This window comes from Oncorhynchus tshawytscha, linkage group LG08, assembly GCF_018296145.1.
Source record: "Oncorhynchus tshawytscha isolate Ot180627B linkage group LG08, Otsh_v2.0, whole genome shotgun sequence".
NCBI lineage: Eukaryota > Metazoa > Chordata > Actinopteri > Salmoniformes > Salmonidae > Oncorhynchus > Oncorhynchus tshawytscha.
In genome coordinates this window covers 82673889-82693902 of record NC_056436.1, presented here as the reverse complement: position 1 = coordinate 82693902, position 20014 = coordinate 82673889, and the positions used below count along the sequence as shown (strand labels likewise).

The 20014-nt window shown below is 44.6% G+C and overlaps 2 protein-coding genes across 2 annotated transcripts in view; one reads left to right on the top strand and one right to left on the bottom strand.

The window, feature by feature from the left end:
• Nucleotides 1-16617, bottom strand: part of LOC112257053 (complexin-2) — a 52660-nt gene extending 36043 nt beyond the window's left edge. Inside the window, exon 1 of the mRNA XM_042326079.1 lies at nucleotides 16511-16617. The gene's annotated coding sequence lies outside the window, so the exon portion shown is untranslated. The remainder of the gene's footprint in view (nucleotides 1-16510) is intronic.
• On the top strand, nucleotides 7877-8980 carry LOC121847034 (histidine-rich protein PFHRP-II-like). The gene is made up of 2 exons (XM_042326331.1): nucleotides 7877-7954; nucleotides 8288-8980. The coding sequence occupies exons 1-2, from the start codon at nucleotides 7877-7879 to the stop codon at nucleotides 8978-8980; spliced, it is 771 nt and encodes a 256-aa protein (XP_042182265.1).
• Nucleotides 16618-20014: the final 3397 nt, after the last annotated feature.

The following is a 20014-nucleotide window of genomic DNA, read 5'->3' as shown; positions in this document are numbered from 1 at the left end:
GGCACTTAAACATTTTGTCTTGCCCCTTCACCCTCTGTATAATATATATATATATAATCTATGTCCCAATCGTCTCATGGCTTTAAAAATCCTTCTTTAACCCGTCTCCTCCTCTTCATCTACACTGATTAAAGTGGATTTAACAGGTGGCATCAATAAGGGATCATATCTTTCACCTGGATTCACCTGGTCAGTCTGTCATGGAAAGAGCAGGTGTTCCTAATGTTTTGTACACAGTGTACAGTCATCACGTCTACACACATTATACAGTTCACTACCATTAGTCATCACCTCTACACATTATACAGTTCACTACCGTTAGTCAGCACCTCTACACATTATACAGTTCACTACCATTAGTCATCACCTCTACACACATTATACAGTTCACTACCGTTAGTCATCACCTCTACACATTATACAGTTCACTACCGTTAGTCATCACCTCTACACACATTATACAGTTCACTACCGTTAGTCATCACCTCTACACATTATACAGTTCACTACCATTAGTCATCACCTCTACACACATTATACAGTTCACTACCATTAGTCATCACCTCTACACATTATACAGTTCACTACCGTTAGTCATCACCTCTACACATTATACAGTTCACTACCGTTAGTCAGCACCTCTACACATTATACAGTTCACTACTGTTAGTCAGCACCTCTACACATTATACAGTTCACTACCATTAGTCAGCACCTCTACACATTATACAGTTCACTACCATTAGTCATCACCTCTACACATTATACAGTTCACTACCGTTAGTCATCACCTCTACACACATTATACAGTTCACTACCATTAGTCATCACCTATACACATTATACAGTTCACTACCGTTAGTCAGCACCTCTACACATTATACAGTTCACTACCGTTAGTCATCACCTCTACACATTATACAGTTCACTACCATTAGTCATCACCTCTACACATTATACAGTTCACTACCATTAGTCATCACCTCTACACATTATACAGTTCACTACCATTAGTCAGCACCTCTACACACATTATACAGTTCACTACCATTAGTCAGCACCTCTACACATTATACAGTTCACTACCGTTAGTCAGCACCTCTACACATTATACAGTTCACTACCATTAGTCAGCACCTCTACACACATTATACAGTTCACTACCGTTAGTCATCACTCACACATTATACAGTTCACTACCATTAGTCAGCACCTCTACACATTATACAGTTCACTACCATTAGTCATCACCTCTACACATTATACAGTTCACTACCATTAGTCATCACCTCTACACATTATACAGTTCACTACCATTAGTCATCACCTCTACACACATTATACAGTTCACTACCATTAGTCAGCACCTCTACACATTATACAGTTCACTACCATTAGTCAGCACCTGTATCCCATTAGTAAACACTACTGGAATGTACATTATACAGTTCACTACCATTAGTCATCACCTCTACACACATTATACAGTTCACTACCATTAGTCATCACCTCTACACACATTATACAGTTCACTACCATTAGTCATCACCTCTACACACATTATACAGTTCACTACCGTTAGTCATCACCTCTACACACATTATACAGTTCACTACCATTAGTCATCACCTCTACACACATTATACAGTTCACTACCATTAGTCATCACCTCTACACATTATACAGTTCACTACCATTAGTCATCACCTCTACACATTATACAGTTCACTACCGTTAGTCATCACCTCTACACATTATACAGTTCACTACCGTTAGTCATCACCTCTACACATTATACAGTTCACTACCATTAGTCATCACCTCTACACACATTATACAGTTCACTACCATTAGTCATCACCTCTACACATTATACAGTTCACTACCGTTAGTCATCACCTCTACACATTATACAGTTCACTACCATTAGTCATCACCTCTACACACATTATACAGTTCACTACCGTTAGTCATCACCTCTACACATTATACAGTTTTTTTTAGACATTCCCATCAGTAACAGTACTGGACTGGACTGTATCCCATTAGTAATAGTACTGGACTGTAACCCATTAGTAACAGTACTGGACTGGACTGTATCCCATTAGTAATAGTACTGGACTGTAACCCATTAGTAACAGTACTGGACTGGACTGTATCCCATTAGTAACAGTACTGGACTTGACTGTATCCCATTAGTAACAGTACTGGACTGGACTGTATCCCATTAGTAACAGTACTGGACTGGACTGTATCCCATTAGTAACAGTACTGGACTGTATCCCATTAGTAACAGTACTGGACTGTATCCCATTAGTAACAGTACTGGACTGTATCCCATTAGTAACAGTACTGGACTGTAACCCATTAGTAACAGTACTGGACTGGACTGTATCCCATTAGTAACAGTACTGGACTGTAACCCATTAGTAACAGTACTGGACTGTATCCCATTAGTAACAGTACTGGACTGTAACCCATTAGTAACAGTACTGGACTGGACTGTATCCCATTAGTAACAGTACTGGACTGTAACCCATTAGTAACAGTACTGGACTGTATCCCATTAGTAACAGTACTGGACTGGACTGTATCCCATTAGTAACAGTACTGGACTGTATCCCATTAGTAACAGTACTGGACTGTATCCCATTAGTAACAGTACTGGACTGGACTGTATCCCATTAGTAACAGTACTGGACTGGACTGTATCCCATTAGTAACAGTACTGGTACTGTAACAGTACTGTACTGTCCCATTAGTAACAGTACTGGACTGGACTGTATCCCATTAGTAACAGTACTGGACTGTAACCCATTAGTAACAGTATCCCTAGTAACAGTACTGGACTGTAACCCATTAGTAACAGTACTGGACTGACTATCCCATTAGTAACAGTACTGGACTGTAACCCATTAGTAGTACACTGTACTGGACTGGACTGTAACCCATTAGAACAGTACTAGACTGGACTGTATCCCATTAGTAACAGTACTGGACTGGACTGTATCCCATTAGTAACAGTACTGGACTGTAACCCATTAGTAACAGTACTGGACTGTAACCCATTAGTAACAGTACTGGACTGTATCCCAGTAACAGTAGTAACAGTACTGGACTGTATCCCATTAGTAACAGTACTGGACTGGACTGTATCCCATCCCACTAGTAACAGTACTGGACTGTAACCCATTAGTAACAGTACTGGACTGGACTGTAACCCATTAGTAACAGTACTGGACTGTATCCCATTAGTAACAGTACTGGACTGTAACCCATTAGTAACAGTACTGGACTGGACTGTAACCCATTAGTAACGGTACTGGACTGGACTGTAACCCATTAGTAACAGTACTAGACTGGACTGTATCCCATTAGTAACAGTACTGGACTGGACTGTATCCCATTAGTAACAGTACTGGACTGTAACCCATTAGTAACAGTACTGGACTGTAACCCATTAGTAACAGTACTGGACTGTATCCCATTAGTAACAGTACTGGACTGTATCCCATTAGTAACAGTACTGGACTGTATCCCATTAGTAACAGTACTGGACTGGACTGTATCCCATTAGTAACAGTACTGGACTGGACTGTAACCCATTAGTAACAGTACTGGACTGGACTGTATCCCATTAGTAACAGTACTGGACTGTATCCCATTAGTAACAGTACTGGACTGTATCCCATTAGTAACAGTACTGTACTGACTGTACTGTAACCCACTGGACTGTATCCCATTAGTAACAGTACTGGACCTAGGACTGTAACCCATTAGTAACAGTACTGGACTGTAACCCATTAGTAACAGTACTGGACTGTACTGTATCCCATTAGTAACAGTACTGGACTGTATCCCATTAGTAACAGTACTGGACTGTAACCCATTAGTAACAGTACTGGACTGGACTGTATCCCATTAGTAACAGTAACCCATTAGTAACAGTACTGGACTGTAACCCATTAGTAACAGTACACTGTAACCCATTAGTAACTGGACTGACTGTATCCCATTAGTAACAGTACTGGACTGTAACCCATTAGTAACAGTACTGGACTGTATCCCTGTAACAGACTGTAACCCATTAGTAACAGTATCCCATTAGTAACAGTACTGGATTGTGTCCCATTAGTAACAGTACTGGACTGGACTGTATCCCATTAGTAACAGTACTGGACTGGACTGTAGCCCATTAGTAACTGTACTGGACTGTATCCCATTAGTAACAGTACTGGACTGTAACCCATTAGTAACAGTACTGGACTGGACTGTATCCCATTAGTAACAGTACTGGACTGTATCCCATTAGTAACAGTACTGGACTGTAACCCATTAGTAACAGTACTGGACTGTATCCCATTAGTAACAGTACTGGACTGGACTGTATCCCATTAGTAACAGTACTGGACTGTATCCCATTAGTAACAGTACTGGACTGTATCCCATTAGTAACAGTACTGGACTGGACTGTATCCCATTAGTAACAGTACTGGACTGTATCCCATTAGTAACAGTACTGGACTGGACTGTATCCCATTAGTAACAGTACTGGACTGGACTGTATCCCATTAGTAACAGTACTGGACTGTATCCATTAGTAACAGTACTACTGTAATCCCAGTACTGGACTGGACTGTATCCCATTAGTAACAGTACTGGACTGGACTGTATCCCATTAGTAACTGTACTGACTGACTGTACTGGAACCCATTAGTAACAGTACTGGACTGTATCCCATTAGTAACAGTACTGGACTGACTGTATCCCATTAGTAACCAGTACTGTACTGTATCCCATTAGTAACAGTACTGGACTGTATCCCATTAGTAACAGTACTGGACTGTATCCCATTGGACTGTAACAGTACTGGACTGGACTGTATCCCATTAGTAACAGTACTGGACTGTATCCCATTAGTAACAGTACTGGACTGTATCCCATTAGTAACAGTACTGGACTGGACTGTATCCCATTAGTAACAGTACTGGACTGTATCCCATTAGTAACATTACTGGACTGGACTGTATCCCATTAGTAACAGTACTGGACTGTATCCCATTAGTAACAGTACTGGACTGTATCCCATTAGTAACAGTACTGGACTGGACTGTATCCCATTAGTAACAGTACTGGACTGGACTGTAACCCATTAGTAACAGTACTGGACTGTAACCCATTAGTAACAGTACTGGACTGTATCCCATTAGTAACAGTACTGGACTGGACTGTATCCCATTAGTAACAGTACTGGACTGGACTGTATCCCATTAGTAACAGTACTGGACTGGACTGTAACCCATTAGTAACCGTACTGGACTGTAACCCATTAGTAACAGTACTGGACTGTAACCCATTAGTAACAGTACTGGACTGTAACCCATTAGTAACAGTACTGGACTGTATCCCATTAGTAACAGTACTGGACTGTAACCCATTAGTAACAGTACTGGACTGTAACCCATTAGTAACAGTACTGGACTGTAACCCATTAGTAACAGTACTGGACTGTAACCCATTAGTAACAGTACTGGACTGTAACCCATTAGTAACAGTACTGGACTGTAACCCATTAGTAACAGTACTGGACTGGACTGTAACCCATTGCCATGGTGTAATTCACTTTGCTTTTAGTATTGTCATGTTTATATTTGCTATTTGATTTGGGTATCTGGTATTTGGGTACCTTCATGAATATCTTGGGTATTTTAAAAGTCGCAAATGAAACATATTATTATTATTATTGTAATTTATTTATTTTATCATAAGTGCCATCAGTGAACTAGTGGCATCAGTGAATCTGTGTCTCTGGCAACATCTGGGTTAAAGGTCTGGGGACCTTGCCTTACACTCTGTGTGTGTGTGTGTGTGTGTGTGTGTGTGTGTGTGTGTGTGTGTGTGTGTGTGTGTGTGTGTGTGTGTGTGTGTGTGTGTGTGTGTGTGTGTGTGTGTGTGTGTGTGTGTGTAAGGGGAAATGGAAGGGGGTAATTAAGTTACACTCAAAATAGCCCTCCCTGGTTTACAAAGTGGATCTGACATCATCTACAATTGATTCAAACTCAGGGTTCTGCCCTCCCTATCGGATGTGGAGAAATCCCTGTTCTACCCAGTCCTGCCCTGTTCCACCCTGTCCTGCTCTGCCCTCCCTATCGGGTGTGGAGATATCCCTGTCCTACCCAGCCCGGTCCTACCCTGCCCTACCTTGTCCTCCTGTTCCACCCTGTCCTGTCCTGTCCTACCCTGCCCTACCCTGTCCTGCTCTGCCCTCCCTATTGGACGTGGATATATCCCCGTTCTACCATACCCTGTCCTACCCTGTCCTGTCCTACCCTGTCTTGCTCTGTCCTGCCCTGTCGTGTCCTGCCCTGCCGTGTCCTGTCCTACCCTGTCCAACCCTGTCCTGCCCTGCAATGTCCTGTCCTACCCTGTCCTGCCCTGTCATGTCCTGTCCTACCCTTTCCAACCCTGTCCTGCCCTGTCCTGCCCTGTCCTGTCCTGCCCTACCCTGTCCAACCCTGTCCTGCCCTGTCCTGTCCTGTCCTGCCCGGTCTTAGCCACAATAGGGTGTATAATGTGACAACATGGCACACGTCCATGTTGAAGAATATGAAGGCCTATCCATAAATAAGATAAAAATACATATTTATTTATATTCTGCATAAAAGTGCAGTGTGTAAAATTAATTGTCTGACCTATTTCCAGTCTATGATTTCCTGATGAATCGGATGTGCATAAATGTTTAGACAAGAGCATACAAAACAGCAAATTAGACTAAATTGGCTTCAAACAAAATTCATAGCAGAATGATGGTTGAACTATTGCTGTATCAAAAATATCCTGTCAGTCGTGCATTGACCCAGGCCCACAGATGTTTCAGTGACAAAGGCAAAGCACAACGCAAACTCCATCAGACGTGTGCATGGTGTGAGATTTGTGAGCAACCATATGAATGAATTCATAGTTTGTTGGTTTTGGTAGGTTTATACAGATGATAATTAGCTGTAACTACAATCTGTAATACATTTTCAATGTCCCTGTCAAATAAACAAAACTATTAACATCTAACTGACAGAAAGTGAATTGTCTCTGTCCTGAACACAACCTGTCTGGAGTTATTTTTTACGTTAGGCTCCCGAGTGGCGCAGTGATCTAAGGCACTGCATCTCCTGGTTCAAATCCAGGCTGCGTCACATCCGGTTGTGATTGGGAGTCCCATAGGGTGGTGCACAATTGACCCAGGTTTGGGTAGGGGGGGAAACTGGATAGAGAGGAAACGAGGTTATGGAAGAAACAGTGTAGAGAGGAAAACTCCTATTGGCAAGCTAAGTGGCAAGACAGTACAACAGATCTGGGACCAGGCTAGGTTGCGTAGTCTAATAACATATGTATGACAAAAGGTTCCTTGTCTCTTGTCTACTAGCGTCATCCCCAGGACCAACTGCTAGAGAGAGAGAGAGAGCAAGCTGGTGGATGAGAATATTCCCTTCATGAATACCCATAACTTGGACATATATTGGGCTCCCGAGTGGTGCAGCAGTCTAAGGCACTGCATCTCAGTGCAAGAGAGGCGTCACTACAGTCCCTGGTTCAAATCCAGGCCGTGATTGGGAGTCCCATTGTGTGGCGCACATTTGACCCGGGGTAGGCCGTCATTGTAAATTAGAATTTGTTCTTTAACTAACTTTCCTGGTTAAATAAAAAAAATTGCGAAACACTACAATGATACAAGGAGGTTGGATGGTTTAGTGTTTCAGAGCTTGTTACTTTGCCCCGCTTTACAAACAGAAGCTGATGTAATTTTATTGTACCACACCTTGTCTTCAGCAATGCTCCTTTAAAGGGTGACGACTCTAGTGACAATATTTAGGGAGAAACAATGGATACAGCACCTGTGCAAGGAACTGTGTTCAGTGCAGAGCTCCAAACTGTCTTCCTAGCTGTCTTCCCTCCTACAGTACTCTGTTTAGCTTCATAGCAACAGGTCTAAGGGGTTGTTACCAGGACAACCACTTCTTACATCAACTAGAGGCAGTGAGAGTGTGGGTGTCCTGGCTGCAGGAGGAACAGGAGAAGTACATCTCTATTACCAGTCACCCCGTCAGAACTTATACAGTGTATATTCAGACCCTTCAGGTCTGCTAACACGGATCGGGGGGGTGAAAGGGGCCAACGGGAAGATGAGGGAGCGAATCGGCACCAGCTGGTCACCCTGTCAGAGAACTCCCTCCCTGGTTGTCCAAACAGCCAGATGAGGATATGACTCAGCAGTTGTTAGATCTCACGTAAGGCCCATCGTAGCGAGGCCCATCAGAGTGAGGCCAATCGTAGCGAGGCCCATCCTAGCGAGGCCCATCGTAGCGAGTCCCATCCTAGCGAGGCCCATCAGATTGAGGCCCATCCTAGCGAGGCCCATCAGAGTGAGGCTCATCCTAGAGAGGCCCATCAGAGTGAGGCCCATGCTAGCGAGACCCATCAGAGTGAGGCCCATCCTAGCGAGACCCATCAGAGTGAGAACCATCCTAGCGAGACCCATCCTAGCGAGGCCCATCCTAGCGAGGCCCATTCTAGCGAGTCCCATCCTAGCGAGGCCCATCCTAGCGAGGCCCATCCTAGTGAGACCCATCCTAGCGAGGCCCATCCTAGCGAGGCCCATCCTAGCGAGGCCCATCAGAGTGAAACCCATCCTAGCGATGCTCATCAGAGTGAGGCCCATCCTAGCGAGACCCATCAGAGTGAGGCCCATCCTAGCGAGTCCCATCCTAGCGAGGCCCATCCTAGCGAGTGCCATCCTAGCGAGGCCCATCCTAGCGAAGCCCATCCTAGTGAGGCCCATCCTAGCGAGGCCCATCAGAGTGAAACCCATCCTAACGAGGCCCATCATAGCGAGGCCCATCAGAGTGAGGCCCATCCTAGCGAGACCCATCAGAGTGAGGCCTATCGTAGCGAGGCCCATCCTAGCGAGACCCATAAATCAGAGTAAGGCCCATCCTCGTGAAAACCATCAGAGTGAGGCCCATCCTAGCGAGACCCATCAGAGTGAGGCGCATCCTTGCGAAACCCATCCTAGTGAGGCCCATCCTAGCGAGACCCATCCTAGCGAGACCCATCCTAGCGAGGCCAATCCTAGCGAGGCCCATCCTAGCGAAACCCATCCTAGCGAGGCCCATCCTAGAGAGACCCATCCTAGCGAGGCCCATCAGAGTGAGGCCCATCCTAGCAAAATCCATCCTAGCGAGGCCCATCCTAGCGAAACCCATCCTAGCGAGGCACATCCTAGCGAGACCCATCCTTGCGAGGCACATCCTAGCGAGGCCCATCCTAGCGAGACCCATCCTAGCGAGGCCTATTGTCAGTCAGGGAAGTGCTTATCAGCAACACACATTGTGATACAAACACATGATTCACTCAGGGGCTTACATTAATCCCAGCACCCTTTAACAAAAGGTTCACTAGCAAGACACGCGCTGACTGGGCAGACTCTTCGTAGGCATGTACTGACTTGGCACTGTTTTTCCATTTCCTTCTTAAGAGTGAACTTTTAAATGTTGAACAGGTGCTTTACATCAGTGCTTCTACAATGGTTGTGGACTAGAGGAGAGCGTTACTCTGCATAAGAGCAGAAATTGTGTTTAGAGCGGTCTCAAAAACATCCCTCAGTCATCTGTCTGGTACTGTACTGTGGCGCTAATTTGTTTGTCGGGAGTGGTTCAATGAGCCCACGAGGGGTTCCCTCCTCCTCTAGTGAAATAGAAGAGAGAAAGCGAAGTGCTGCTGGCCGGTAAGTGGCCTTTCAGTGACCACAGAACCAGGTTCCTGGGGTCTGTTAGTGGCCTATCAGTGACCTCAGAACCAGGTTCCTGGGGTCTGTTAGTGGCCTATCAGTGACCACAGAACCAGGTTCCCGGGGTCTGTTAGTGGCCTATCAGTGACCATAGAACCAGGTTCCTGGGGTCTGTTAGTGGCCTATCAGTGACCACAGAACCAGGTTCCCGGGGTCTGTTAGTGGCCTATCAGTGACCTCAGAACCAGGTTCCTGGGGTCTGTTAGTGGCCTATCAGTGACCACAGAACCAGGTTCCGGGGTCTGTTAGTGGCCTATCAGTGACCATAGAACCAGGTTCCTGGGGTCTGTTAGTGGCCTATCAGTGACCTCAGAACCAGGTTCCTGGGGTCTGTTAGTGGCCTATCAGTGACCACAGAACCAGGTTCCTGGGGTCTGTTAGTGGCCTATCAGTGACCACAGAACCAGGTTCCCGGGGTCTGTTAGTGGCCTATCAGTGACCACAGAACCAGGTTCCTGGGGTCTGTTAGTGGCCTATCAGTGACCATAGAACCAGGTTCCCGGGGTCTGTTGGGGAGGGAGCAACATGACAGAATAATCAGACAGAAATGAAGAGACAGATTTAGGGGCTCCCAAGTGGAGCAGCAGTCTAAAGGCACTGCATCTCAGTGCTAGAGGCGTCACTACAGACCCTGGTTTGATTCCAGCCTCATTATACTATATTATGAAGACAGCTTGCCTGTCGAAACGTTGGATTTTACATTTATGCATCTGAGCTCCTTGAGTGTGCGGCTCTCCTTTATTTTCAAGTTGTCTAATCCGCTAGCCAGCACCTCGCCTAAATAGGTGTTCTACTCCGCTAGCCAGCACCTCGCCTAAATAGGTGTTCTAATCCGCTAGCCAGCACCTCTCCTAAATAGGTGTTCTAATCCGCTAGCCAGCACCTCGCCTAAATAGGTGTTCTAATCCGCTAGCCAGCACCTCTCCTAAATAGGTGTTCTACTCCGCTAGCCAGCACCTCTCCTAAATAGGTGTTCTACTCCGCTAGCCAGCACCTCACCTAAATAGGTGTTCTAATCCGCTAGCCAGTACCTCTCCTAAATAGGTGTTCTAATCCGCTAGCCAGCACCTCTCCTAAATAGGTGTTCTACTCCGCTAGCCAGCACCTCTCCTGAATAGGTGTTCTACTCCGCTAGCCAGCACCTCTCCTAAATAGGTGTTCTACTCCGCTAGCCAGCACCTCTCCTAAATAGGTGTTCTACTCCGCTAGCCAGCACCTCGCCTAAATAGGTGTTCTACTCCGCTAGCCAGCACCTCTCCTAAATAAGTGTTCTACTCCGCTAGCCAGCACCTCTCTTAAATAAGTGGTCTAATCCGCTAGCCGGCACCTCGCCTAAATAGGTGTTCTACTCCGCTAGCCGGCACCTCTCCTAAATAGGTGTTCTACTCCGCTAGCCAGCACCTCTCCTAAATAGGTGTTCTACTCTGCTAGCCAGCACCTCTCCTAAATAGGTGTTCTACTCCGCTAGCCAGCACCTCTCCTAAATAGGTGTTCTACTCCGCTAGCCAGCACCTCTCCTAAATAGGAGTTCTACTCCGCTAGCCAGCACCTCTCCTAAATAGGTGTTCTACTCCGCTAGCTCTCCTAAATAGCACCTCTCCTAAATAGGTGTTCTACTCCGCTAGCCAGCACCTCTCCTAAATAGGTGTTCTACTCCGCTAGCCAGCACCTCTCCTAAATAGGTGTTCTACTCCGCTAGCCAGCACCTCTCCTAAATAGGTGTTCTACTCCGCTAGCCAGCACCTCTCCTAAATTGGTGTTCTACTCCGCTAGCCAGCACCTCTCCTAAATAGGTGTTCTACTCCGCTAGCCAGCACCTCTCCTAAATAGGTGTTCTACTCCGCTAGCCAGCACCTCTCCTAAATAGGTGTTCTACTCCGCTAGCCAGCACCCCTCCTAAATAGGTGTGCGTTGCTTTTTCTTCTAGATTGGTTCCAGGCTGTATCACAACCGGCCGTGATTGGGAGTCCCACAGGGCGGTGCACAATTGGCCCAACGTTGCCCGGGTAGGGTTTTGGCTGGGTTAGGCCGTCATTGTAAATAACAATGTGTTCTTTTTTGTTCTGACTTGCCTAGTTTAAATAAAGGATAACATTTTTATCTGCAAGGTTGTGAAGAATGTGAATGTTTCAGCTCATTGAACAACCCCCCCCTTACCTGCTGAGGTACCTGGGGAACCCCCTCCTCTACACTGTGGGGTCTAATTAGCCTACGTCAAAACGATTCAACGTCCTCATCTGCAAAACCTAGTGTAACAACAACAACAACAGCAGTGTTGTTCTGTACTGTTAGGCTACTGTAAACACTAAAAGGGCAAATATTAGTGAGGGCAAATCAAATATTTACTGGTTGTATACACGCGTTTAGTAGATGTCATTGGTCGTATACACACGTTTAGTAGATGTCATTGGTCGTATACACGCGTTTAGTAGATGTCATTGGTCGTATACACGTGTTTAGTAGATGTCATTGTTCGTATACACGTGTTTAGTAGATGTCATTGGTTGTATACACGCGTTTAGTAGATGTCATTGGTTGTATACACGCGTTTAGTAGATGTCATTGGTCGTATACACGCGTTTAGTAGATGTCATTGGTCGTATACACGCGTTTAGTAGATGTCATTGGTCGTATACACGTGTTTAGTAGATGTCATTGGTCGTATACACACGTTTAGTAGATGTCATTGGTCGTATACACGTGTTTAGTAGATGTCATTGGTCGTATACACGTGTTTAGTAGATGTCATTGGTCACGTACACGCGTTTAGTAGATGTCATTGGTCGTATACACGTGTTTAGTAGATGTCATTGGTCGTATACACGTGTTTAGTAGATGTCATTGGTCGTATACACGCGTTTAGTAGATGTCATTGGTCGTATACACGTGTTTAGTAGATGTCATTGGTCGTATACACGTGTTTAGTAGATGTCATTGGTCGTATACACACGTTTAGTAGATGTCATTGGTACACGTGTTTAGTATACACATTGGTGTTTAGTAGATGTCATTGGTCGTATACACGCGTTTAGTAGATGTCATTGGTCGTATACACGCGTTTAGTAGATGTCATTGGTCGTATACACGCGTTTAGTAGATGTCACGTGTTTAGTAGATGTCATTGGTCGTATACACGTGTTTAGTAGATGTCATTGGTCGTATACACGCGTTTAGTAGATGTCATTGGTCGTATACGCGTTTAGTAGATGTTTAGTAGATGTCATTGGTCGTATACACACGTTTAGTAGATGTCATTGTCGTATACACGCGTTTAGTAGATGTCATTGGTCGTATACACGCGTTTAGTAGATGTCGTATACACGTGTTTAGTAGATGTCATTGGTCGTATACACGTGTTTAGTAGATGTCATTGGTCGTATACACGTGTTTAGTAGATGTCATTGGTCGTATACACGCGTTTAGTAGATGTCATTGGTCGTATACACGCGTTTAGTAGATGTCATTGGTCGTATACACGCGTTTAGTAGATGTCACGTGTTTGGTCATTGGTATACACGTGTTTAGTAGATGTCATTGGTCGTATACACGATGTTTAGTAGATGTCATTGGTCGTATACACGCGTTTAGTAGATGTCATTGGTCGTATACACGTGTTTAGTAGATGTTTAGTAGATGTCATTGGTCATATACACGTGTTTAGTAGATGTCATTGGTCGTATACACGTGTTTAGTAGATGTCATTGGTCGTATACACGCATTTAGTAGATGTCATTGGTCGTATACACACGTTTAACAGATGTCATTGGTCGTATACACGCGTTTAGTAGATGTCATTGGTCGTATACACGTGTTTAGTAGATGTCATTGGTCGTATACACGCGTTTAGTAGATGTTACTGTGGGCGTAGCGAGGTGCTGCTAACTACTTATGTATACAATAGTTGAACCACCCATCATCATAACTGTATATCTCACCTGGTCTGCACGTGTATATGCTGTCACTACTGTGTGTGTTACTGTGCTGTGTGTGTGTGTGTGTGTGTGTGTGTGTGTGTGTGTGTGTGTACACCTCCGTGCATGCATTTTTATTTTCAAATATATGTACCAAGGGTCTAGGCACTTTACAGCAAGACAAGTCTGGCAAGGAAAGATAAGACCACAGATAACATCCTTTGAGCCGGCATGAAGTTCTTAGGGACCATCAGCATATCATTTCAGATGGATCAGAAGCTCTATCCATGAAGTTCTTAGGGACCATCAGCATATCATTTCAGATGGATCAGAAGCTCTATCCATGAAGTTCTTAGGACCATCAGCATACCATTTCAGATAGATTAGAAGCTCGATCCATGAAATTCTTAGGGACCATCAGCATACCATTTCAGATAGATCAGAAGCTCTATCCATGAAATTCTTAGGGACCATCGTCATACCATTTCAGATGGATCAGAAGCTCGATCCATGAAGTTCTTAGGGACCATCGTCATACCATTTCAGATAGATTAGAATCATTATCACTTACCTGGTTTCATTTCAGCTCTAGAAGCTCTATTCAATTACAATCAGCTCCTCTGGTCAAAAGTAGTGCACTATATAGGGAATAAGGTGCCATTTGGGACACTGGTAAAAAGTAGTGCACTATATAGGGAATAAGGTGCCATTTGGGACACTGGTAAAAAGTAGTGCACTATATATGGAATAAGGTGCCATTTGGGACACTGGTAAAAAGTAGTGCACTATATAGGGAATAAGGTGCCATTTGGGACACTGGTAAAAAGTAGTGCACTATATAGGGAATAAGGTGCCATTTGGGACACTGGTAAAAAGTAGTGCACTATATATGGAATAAGGTGCCATTTGGGACACTGGTAAAAAGTAGTGCACTATATAGGGAATAAGGTGCCATTTGGGACACTGGTAAAAAGTAGTGCACTATATAGGGAATAAGGTGCCATTTGGGACACTGGTAAAAAGTAGTGCACTATATAGGGAATAAGGTGCCATTTGGCAAACACTATGTCTACTGGCTACGGAAATACAGATCGAGGTAATTCCTTTGAACCAGCATGGTAACATCCTCATCACAGGGACAATTTGTCCAGGTAATTGTAACAGTAGTTATTTTTATTGTTTTCATTATTGCATTATAAACATCTCACAACATCTTGATTGAGGTTTATTTCTGTGGGAGATTGTATTAATAATTCATCAGTTTGAGTCCTCTGTGGTTCAGCAGCTCAGTCCCTGCCTGCAGCTAGGTCTCTTTTCTCTCTCTCCCCCTCCCTCTTTCTATCTCTCTCTCCCCCTCTCTTTTCTCTCTCTCTCTTTCTTTCTCTCCCCCCTCTCTCTTTCTCTCTCCCTCAACCCTCTCTCTCCTTCTCCCCTCTCTCACTCTCTCCCACTCTCTCTCCTTCTCGCCTCTCTCACCTTCTCCCCTCTCTCACTCTCTCCCCCTCTATCTCCTCTGCTGACAGAATAGAACTCACACAGGAATCATCAAACTCTCCATCTCCACATCTGTCATCGTCAGCCCACTATTGACAAGACAATTAATCTCTTTCCAACTAGGTGACAGGCAAGCCTGTGTGGCATTTCCTCCTCAGCAGCTGCTGGAGGCTGTAGGCTAATATTACAGCTATACAATTGTCACAACATACACTGTAGGTGTTTTACTTGAACATTTTAGCATTGGATGCAAACAAAGCATTCTATATGACCTCGCTGCATATTATGACATCTTTGTCCAAAAGGTTCTCGCACTTAACATGAATGAGGGTTGCATGAATGAACTGTAGGGTTGGCTGCCTCCAAGCTCTGATAGGCTACTGTACTTACATGGCTGGAGGACGTTGCTTTCAGCTATAAGCAACTGTCAAAAGTATTACCATTGGTAGGCTAATGGTGAAACACTGGCACTGACTGTAAATGTTGAACTCATAGTTCTCAACAACAAGGGTTAACATGGTCTAATTGGTGGACCAGTGTACTAGATGTTTCTGTAGTCTGTATACTTATGTTCACATTATCTCTCTCTCTCTCTCTCTCTCGCACACACACACACACACACACACACACACACACACACACACACACACGTTGTGAGTGCATATAGCATGCATATATTGGCTAATCAATTTAGCATCACATCAAATATTTAATGTGTCCATAACCTGAATGTGGTTCATTTCAACAGACTGGTAACCTACACCGTCAACAAAAACACGTTGGTCTACGCATACAACATATAACATGCATGTACAACTTAAACAACACAATAGACATGTCAATATTTTGTTCAAACCAATCGCTCATCGAATAGAGCATCTCAATAGACTATCTAATGCATGCACAACAACTGCCCATTCCGGGAAAAACATCAGCGTTACACACACGCATCTCTCCTTTCTCAACCGCGCTCAATAGCTTTGAGGAGGACACAAATTCCCCCTCACCTACGGCGAGATTATGGTGTCAAAATAGGCAACAACCATGAGCACTCTTGTCTTCTTCCAACAACACGGTGCTGAAACTAACAGCTCAACACGCCTTGAAACCATCGCGTGCCCAACCCTTTCTCCATCTTCGACTTCAGTTCGCACTACCAGTAGCCCTAGCTGGTTTCAGTACCAGTCAAGTGGAAAGTCAAAACGTGTTCCAGCTATGGTAAATTGTTGTTCCTCAGAATGAATTGATCGGTAGTTTTACAAACCTTAGAACGACTGGAGAAAGTCAGGCAGCGGCTCTCTCGGTCCCCAACCAACCAGTGTGTCTGTATCCTCCACCGGTAAATGCTCCAGTAGTATCGCACGCCCTCAGTCTACCCCCTCTCTCGTCTATTTTCCTCTCCCTACCGCCCCCTTCACTATTCATACTACCACTTCAAGCTTCGCCAAAGAAAGATACTGAAAATATCACAACATACACGGTTCGCATTTTTGTATCCCCTAGAATAGTTCAAGTCAACTTTATATAGTCCCGGATTTAGTAGATTTCACGGACACCAAATGGTTATTTCTGGTAATGTACGTTACTTATTGTAAAATACTTTTCATGGATAAATATTGTCTACAATGTGCTGTTATATTGTTATTTAGAACCCATTATGCTTTTTGGCAGACTTCAGTAGAGAACTTATAGGCCTACAGAACAGGCAGACTTGAGTAGAGAACTTATAGGCCTACAGAATAGGCAGACTTGAGTAGAGAACTTATAGGCCTACAGAACAGGCAGACTTGAGTAGAGAACTTATAGGCCTACAGAACAGGCAGACTTGAGTAGAGAACTTATAGGCCTACAGAACAGGCAGACTTGAGTAGAGAACTTATAGGCCTACAGAACAGGCAGACTTCAGTAGAGAACTTATAGGCCTACAGAACAGGCAGACTTGAGTAGAGAACTTATAGGCCTACAGAACAGGCAGACTTGAGTAGAGAACTTATAGGCCTACAGAATAGCAGACTTGAGTAGTAGAGAACTTATAGGCCTACAGAACAGGCAGACTTTAGAGAACTTATAGGCCTACAGAACAGGCAACTTGAGTAGAGAACTTATAGGCCTACAGAACAGGCAGACTTGAGTAGAGAACTTATAGGCCTACAGAACAGGCAGACTTGAGTAGAGAACTTATAGGCCTACAGAACAGGCAGACTTGAGTAGAGAACTTATAGGCCTACAGAACAGGCAGACTTGAGTAGAGAACTTATAGGCCTACAGAACAGGCAGACTTGAGTAGAGAACTTATAGGCCTACATAAAACAAATGACAATAGACTACAGAGTGACAACAAAGAGGTATTAAGGGATATTCAATATAATTAATGATTGATTTCGGTGACACATAGATACATGCATTACATTGATATTGTAGATGCCAAGGGTAGGAGCACTGATCAGATTGATGCCAATGGTAGTGTAGGAGCACTGATCAGATTGATGCCAATGGTAGTGTAGGAGCACTGATCAGATTGATGCCAATGGTAGTGTAGGAGCACTGATCAGATTGATGCCAATGGTAGTGTAGGAGCACTGATCAGATTGAAGCCAATGGTACTGTAGGAGCATGGATCAGATTGAAGCCAATGGTAGTGTAGGAGCACGGATCAGATTGCAGCCAGTGGTACTGTAGGAGCACGGATCAGATTGAAGCCAATGGTAGTGTAGGAGCACGGATCAGATTGAAGCCAATGGTAGTGTAGGAGCACGGATCAGATTGAAGCCAATGGTAGTGTAGGAGCACGGATCAGATTGAAGCCAATGGTAGTGTAGGAGCACTGATCAGATTGAAGCCAAGGGATTTGGGAGCACTGATGTTGCACCAAAACCAGGAGGATGAGAAAAGAGAGAGATGGGGGAAAAGCAGGCGCTGATAGGGGAAAAACCCACTGGTTGACTTGACCAAACAAGACGAACTGGCAACAGACAGACAGAGAACACAGGTATAAATACACAGGGGGTGATGGGGACGATGAGTGACACCTGGAGGGGGGTGGAGACAATCACGAAGACAGGTGAAACAGATCAGGGTGTGACAGTGTGTAACCAAGCCTCTGTTGTGAGGCTGCAGGGTGTGTGAGGCTGCAGGGCGTGTGTAACCAAGGAATCCATTGTCCGTCTGTTATTGCAGAACTCCTACATCAAGCCCATAGCAGGTGTTCTGCTGAGGTAATACAACACTCACATACAACAAGAGAGAACATTAGAGGGGAGATTAAACACGTCAAACACACATAGCCATGAGGTCTCCTATTTCACATGATGTGTTGTATCTCAGTCTGGGAGGTCTCCTAACTCACATGATGTGTTGTATCCCAGTCTGGGAGGTCTCCTATTTCACATGATGTGTTGTATCCCAGTCTGGGAGGTCTCCTATTTCACATGATGTGTTGTATCATGATGTGTTGTATCCCAGTCTGGGAGGTCTCCTAATTCACATGATGTGTTGTATCCCAGTCTGGGAGGTCTCCTAATTCACATGATGTGTTGTATCCCAGTCTGGGAGGTCTCCTAATTCACATGATGTGTTGTATCCCAGTCTGGGAGGTCTCCTATTTCACATGATGTGTTGTATCTCAGTCTGGGAGGTCTCCTAATTCACATGATGTGTTGTATCTCAGTCTGGGAGGTCTCCTATTTCACATGATGTGTTGTATCCCAGTCTGGGAGGTCTCCTATTTCACATGATGTGTTGTATCTCAGTCTGGGAGGTCTCCTAACTCACATGATGTGTTGTATCCCAGTCTGGGTGGTCTCCTATTTCACATGATGTGTTGTATCCCAGTCTGGGAGGTCTCCTAATTCACATGATGTGTTGTATCCCAGTCTGGGAGGTCTCCTATTTCACATGATGTGTTGTATCTCAGTTTGGGAGGTCTCCGAATTCACATGATGTGTTGTATCCCAGTCTGGGAGGTCTCCTATTTCACATGATGTGTTGTATCCCAGTCTGGGAGGTCTCCTATTTCACATGATGTGTTGTATCTCAGTCTGGGAGGTCTCCTAATTCACATGATGTGTTGTATCTCAGTCTGGGAGGTCTCCTAATTCACATGATGTGTTGTATCCCAGTCTGGGAGGTCTCCTAATTCACATGATGTGTTGTATCTCAGTCTGGGAGGTCTCCTAATTCACATGATGTGATGTTGTATCCCAGTCTGGGAGGTCTCCTAATTCACATGATGTGTTGTATCTCAGTCTGGGAGGTCTCCTATTTCACATGATGTGTTGTATCTCAGTCTGGGAGGTCTAATTCAGTCTGGGAGGTCTCCTATTTCACATGATGTGTTGTATCTCAGTCTGGGAGGTCTCCGAATTCACATGATGTGTTGTATCCCAGTCTGGGAGGTCTCCTATTTCACATGATGTGTTGTATCCCAGTCTGGGAGGTCTCCTATTTCACATGATGTGTTGTATCTCAGTCTGGGAGGTCTCCTAATTCACATGATGTGTTGTATCCCAGTCTGGGAGGTCTCCTATTTCACATGATGTGTTGTATCTCAGTCTGGGAGGTCTCCTAATTCACATGATGTGTTGTATCTCAGTCTGGGAGGTCTCCTATTTCACATGATGTGTTGTATCTCAGTCTGGGAGGTCTCCTATTTCACATGATGTGTTGTATCTCAGTCTGGGAGGTCTCCTATTTCACATGATGTGTTGTATCCCAGTCTGGGAGGTCTCCTAATTCACATGATGTGTTGTATCCCAGTCTGGGAGGTCTC